The 6000-nt window shown below is 47.3% G+C and overlaps 1 protein-coding gene across 2 annotated transcripts in view; it reads left to right on the forward strand.

Moving 5' to 3' along the window:
• Positions 1–1778, forward strand: part of POLR3B (RNA polymerase III subunit B) — a 108316-nt gene extending 106538 nt beyond the window's left edge. For both annotated transcript variants that reach the window (XM_037068093.1, XM_037068094.1), the window contains one exon: positions 1526–1778. In XM_037068093.1, the coding sequence (XP_036923988.1) occupies positions 1526–1655 (130 nt within the window). In that variant the 3' untranslated portion in view covers positions 1656–1778. The remainder of the gene's footprint in view (positions 1–1525) is intronic.
• The last annotated feature ends 4222 nt before the right edge of the window (positions 1779–6000 follow it).

Consider the following 6000-nt stretch of genomic DNA (forward strand, 5'->3'; position numbering starts at 1 on the left):
CAAAAATGATCTCTGCTCTTTATAGAATATTCAACGTTATGAAAAATATAGAGAGTTACATTAATTCCCACTACCCAGAGATGAACACTTAATTTTTTAGTCACTTTGGGAGATATCTGTGTTTGCCTCTAGTTCTGTACTGGGTTTTTTTAAAATCATGAATTCTTTTGAGATTCTGCTAGTAGCAGGAAAATACAAATAGGTACCGGAAAAATCCTGTTACGTCTGATTTGGGGGGCTTCATGCATTTACTGAAACCCATCTGAGAACCCAGTTGGGACCGTGCTATTCAGCAAACGGCTTTTCTCACCTCACAGTGTGTGCTGGGCACCTTCACAGCTCAGTGGGGCCTGCGCCTTTGCATTCATTGGCCGCACGGTGTCCTCTGCATAAATGTCCAGTCACCAGGGAAGTCTCCTGCTTTGTGCTGTTAGAGACAGTGTGATCGTGAGCGTTCTTGTGCATGTATCTTTGCCACTCTGTGATTACTTAAATAATGTGAGTGACTGCATTTTTTACACATATCGCCTTATACCATCCACAGTAGCCTTTATGGGTCGCTGAGGAATCTTCCGCCAGTACCTGGTCAGCGCCGGATCCTCTCAGCCTTGGTGGCCATTCCTCCTGCACTCGCTTTCTCCTCTGTTAACCGAGAGGACCTAGTTTCCTGCCAGTGAAGTCTCAGCATTTGTGCTGGGTACCTGTGGTCCCAGGTGCCCCAGACCCTTGAGGTGTGAGGGGAGGCCCTGTTTTGGTAGGAAACATGATGGAATACTTAGTTCACTTTCTTCCTTGGGGCCCTCTTCAGTTGTGGCCGTTCAGTAAGATTGAGGGTCAGTTCACTGGCTCTCCTGAAGGAAGAGAGGAGAAAACCCTAGCCGGAATAGCAGGCGTACCGCGGGTTCCGTGGGAGTATGCACGCACACAGGACCTGCACGCTGTAAGTAAAGCAGCTGTGGCACTCTCAGAGATAGCCAACTTTGAAGGGCCCTGGGGAATTAAGTAACATTTGATTGGACACCGCCTTTCTGTATAGAAGTCTCGTCTTTCCCAGAAATCCAAGGGTGAATGTTGAGCCTCTTGCCTAGAATAGTGCAGTGTATGTAGCAGATGCTTATCACTACGTGGAGACTCAGTCTGTTTAAAATCCTTTCAATGATTGAAAGTCTAAATCTGAGGAACTTTTGGATGGCTCAGATTTCTGGAGCTTATTCAAAACAAGTATATGGGCAGATGTTTTGCATTTCAAGGAGAAACGTCTAGCTATGTAGTACTAATTAAAAGTACGTGTTTTTAAAACTGGAGAGTGATAACTTGTTTTGGTTTTTTGCTTCTTTGGAGGCTTCTTTTCACTGTGTGGACACATAAGTACACGTTGGATAATGTGACTGAACACCGAGAAATAGAAAACCGTCTTGGTGGAATGCCGATAGGCTCTGTTAGGGAGAATGCCCCCTTCTGACGCGCAGGCATTTATTTATTTCCGAGTTGCCGTCCCTCTAACACATGCCGACTTGGGTTTCAGGTGCCATTACTGCAAGTCATCGTGTCACGTGTCTTCCCTCCGTATTCCGTACGCCTGCAAGCTGCTCTTCCAGGAACTGCAGTCTATGAACATTATTCCCAGGTTAAAACTGTCCAAATACAATGAGTGAGAAGGATGCCAAGGTAATTATTTGGAGAGAACAATCCATATGCCCGACGCAGTGCAACCTAGAAGGGATTGAGAACCATTTCTGCTCCTGTGAACGAGTGCTTTGAATGTTCTCTTGGAAAAACACAAAAAGTGATGGAGAGGCTTTTTAGACGCTAGGTGACTGACTAACCGACCTTGGCCTATGAGCCTTGGGCCGTGGCAGAGATGCCAGCGATGTGGATTCCGACGCAGTTCCTCGTCCATGTACCGGATTTGAATCACAAGTGGCCGTGACCTAAAATGTTCTGGTGTCTTGAAATTTACTCTTTAGAAAAACCTTCCTCCTTGGAAAGAATGTTTGGGGTTTAATAAAACTCAGGATTTTTATGAAACCTGATGGACATGAAGAATCTTTTTGAACCGGTGGGCTCGGCCTTTGTCGTGGGGGCTGGTCTGAGCGATAGGGAAGGAAAGAGCCATGGGACCCCGAGGACGTGGTGGGTGGAGTGGTGGCTTTCTCACCTGTCACTGTGAGGTGACGGATTTCCTTACTATCGAACTCTGCCCTTTTACACCCAAACTTTAAAGTTTAAGCTTGGTGGCGTACAATAAACATGTTTCTACCATCTTAGGCACATTTGCCCGTGATGTCACTTTGTCCTGCAGACTTAGTTGCTACTGTTTTGAATCTCCATAATCATACCACGTACAGTAATACTTGTTGACTATATGGGAGTAATTCCATGTATGCTTTGTAATTTTTCTGTTCCTTCCATTTCTGCCAGGATGTTAGCTTTCCATTTTCGTTTTAATTTGACAGCCTCTTGACCCATTTCTAATTTGTTCTTAATTGCTCTTCCCTGAAGCCAGATAAATATTTGTGTTAAGGATTATTTATAAAATAAGTCAGAAAAGCTGTGAGAAACAGTCTGACGCTGCATTCCTAGCACATCACAACGAACAGGTTTCTGTATACTGACAAGAGTCAAGTTCCAGTGTCCGATAAGGTTGAGAAAATGGGTGGGACCACGTTGAGCGTACGGGACTTTTCTACACTTTTACCAAGCTACTGTGCTCTGAGAGTCTCCAAAAGAGGGATGTTCCAAAAAACAGACTAGTTGTCGACCTGAGAATACACCTGGTATCACTTGGTTTTCTTCACAATAAAAAGCCCTCACGCGGGCGTGAACGCCTTGGAGGCCCCACGGTCAATGCAGGGTGAGGGGGACACTGCAGGGGAGGAGGCCTCCCTCGGCCACGGCCCCTGTCTCCAGCCGCTTCAAGAACTTGAGAGGCATGACACAGAGACAGAGGGGTCTGAACGCCCAGGTCTTTGGTTACGCCCAGGGCTCTCTCCTTTTGTCTCACTTTGTAGTTCGCAAAATTGAGGGTGCCTAAAGATGACTGCACTAGATTGAGTGTACAAAACGTGTTCTGTACTTTGCGGGCCATTTAAGGAGTTTTCTAGGGTGACTTGGACTGTTTCCTATGGTGTGACAGTTCTACTCACCAGCTTCGTCAAAGGGGGAATTGCCCTGTAGTGTTGGCACACCATGTCCCTGAACACCCGGGTGTGCCGGGTGCGTGAGGACCACGTCGCCTATCTCTCAGGACCGGCCATGTGTGAGGCACTGTACAGGGGACAAAAAGACAGCAGAACGTGGCCTGTGCCTGAAGGATCTCAGAACCCCGCGGAGGAGGCCCAGACATAGAACACCATCCAGAGTCACCACCAAGGATGAACCTTGGCCGTGCTGTGGGAGCTCCCAGGGCAGAGTGATTCACTGCTTCGGAGGTTCAGAAACAACTCTTCACAAGCACGATTATCCCCTTTATACAGCTGACGAAACTGCGGCACTAAGTAGCTGACACCCCCCCAATACCACACCATTAATGGGGACAGCCATGCCACCAAGACAGGGACAGCGTGGGCCTGGAGACCAGGCTTTGTGCCTCGGCTTTGTTTGAGCTTCATCTGTGGTTCTGTTTTTCAGTTACCAGATAGGACATTTTTAAAAGATTTTAGCAAGAGGATATGGAGGGGTGGGGGAGACATCAGCTTATTAATTGTTTGATTCTTCTCATGTGTTCTGACGGGATGGGACCCGCAACCTTTGTTGCAGGGTGACATTGCATCCTACTGAATGACCTGACCGGTGCTCAGGTGTAACCATTTTTTAAATCCAATTACCACTAAGTGGTTGTATTTCTTAAAACACCTTTTTCCAAAAACCATTCCAGGCAGGTCTGGTAATTTTGCAGAGTCACCTAGCCAGCCTTCCAGGAAGTTCTCAGTTCTCAAAGGTGACAAAGGTCAAAGACAGCGTAGGCTCCAAATGGGGACGTCCGCAGAGGAAAATATTGTGTCGGGTCGATATTTTGAAAACTAGCAGGCACTACATTGGGATAGCATGTGGCGCAGAAATGCCGTAATAAAAAGAAGCCAGAATTGGTGAGGTAGTCAGTCCTACTGTACTTTTATTTTTTAAGTTATTTGTAAATTCCTCGATTTAGAAACTACCAATTAGATGTTCATTTTTAGTACCAGTGGAGTAAACTTCTACCGACCACCCTTGCAGCACGTTTTCCCCTTGGGCCTTTGCCAGGCCAGAAGTGGCTCGGGGATGAGAGGCTGCAAAGCCGCAAGAGGCTGCGCTGACCTGAGCTTCAGCAGAGTCAGAGAGCCGGGGAGGCCGGCCTGTGGGCTCGGAGCAGCCGAGAGGCCGGGACCAGAGAGGCCTCGGCCCCGAGCAGAAAGCAGGCGTGCTGAGGTGAGCCCCCCTTCCCCACATTTCCGCTTCCCACGTCCGCTCTGGGTGTCACTGCAGAAGTCCTCAGCCTGGGTGGCTTCATGGCAGAAATTGTTTTCTCTTGGTTCTGGATTCTTGAAGTTGAAGACCAAGGTGCTGACAGGTCTGGGTTCTGGTGAGGACTGGTTTCTGGCTGCAGACAGCCACCTGCTCACTGTGTCCTCATGTGGCCTTTGCTCTGTTTGTGCTGGGAGAGAGCGAGCTCTGGTGTGTCTTTCTCTCCCTAGAAGAACACCAGTTCTGTCGGGTTAGGGCCCCTGTGACCTCATTTAACACTAATTATCTCCTTAAAGCCCGTATCTCCAAATATGAACACATCAGGAGCTGTGGCTTCAGCATACGAATTTTGAAGGGACCCAACTTGGTTCATAATAACCTTCAAGTCATGTAACAACACAGGCTGAACTGCCAACTGCATCTATTAAAGCTGAATCCGCCCAGCAGCTCCACTCCTAGGTGTGTGTGTGCTGAGCAGACATGTGTATGTATGTGTTGTCAGTAAGCACGCACAGAATTGTTTCTAATGGCGTTACCTGGAATAGCCCCACTTGTAAATAACTCCTGCATACTAACAGTAGATAAACGCACTACGTTCACACAATGGAATACGATACAGTAATGAGAAAGCTGCTGCCTACAATGATGTAGATAATCTCGCCACTATAATACTGGGTTGAAAAGAGTCAGACAAGAGAATGTTACTGTATTAGTCCCATCCAAGTTCAAAGACAGGCACGATCTAAGACGTTATGATCGTAGTTCCCTGCGCAGAGTGGGTGGCCAATGAGTGTGCAGTGCAGGAAGGGGCTTCTGATAGCTTTCTGACCTGAGACCGAAGTGCTGGCTGCTGTGTTTATTCGATGGAAATTCACTGAGCTGTGTACACTCAGGATTTTTCACTTCTCTGAGTGTATGTTATACTTTACTAAGTTTTTTAAACAAGAACAGAGGTTCTAAATTTGGTAGCTTTGTCACCTCAAACATAACATGCTGTCTTTGTTCTCTTTTCCCATCTTCAAAATGAGAGTTACGATAGTTCTGACACCTGGAGCTGTTAGAGATTGAACGAGACGACACACCTGAAGGGCTCAGCGTGGGGCCTGGTACACGACAGGTGCTCACGCATGTTTGCTCTCGTTCTCACGGAGAGTAGCATAGTTTTGGCTGGCCCTGTCTTGAACAGCTTCCCCAGGAAAGGGCTAGGAAAGGCAGCCCTGAGTTTCCTTTGCAAGAGGGAGTTTGGGAACCAAGTGCAGACACTGTAGAGTTCTGCCAAAGTTACTTGGGAAAGCCGCCCCGTTTATAGTGATAGGGAGGAAGGACGGATTTGAGAACACACTTCCGTGGAACATCCATTTACCACGGACATCAAAGTGAGGCCTGTTGTCGGCACGGGAGTCCCAGAATAGTTTCATGAAGCCCACAGAATCCGTTCTCAAAACATTTCCATGTGGTGAGAATCAAGTGAGGGATTCTTTTTTTTTTTTTAAGAAAGAGGAAAAGGCCTTGATTGACTGCTGCGTAATGGGATAGTTTTCAGCTGCCTCAGAGCAT

The sequence above is a fragment of the Sturnira hondurensis genome, unplaced genomic scaffold (genome assembly GCF_014824575.4).
Source record: "Sturnira hondurensis isolate 20B ecotype Veracruz unplaced genomic scaffold, ASM1482457v3 Scaffold0017436, whole genome shotgun sequence".
NCBI classification, from domain to species: Eukaryota; Metazoa; Chordata; class Mammalia; order Chiroptera; family Phyllostomidae; genus Sturnira; species Sturnira hondurensis.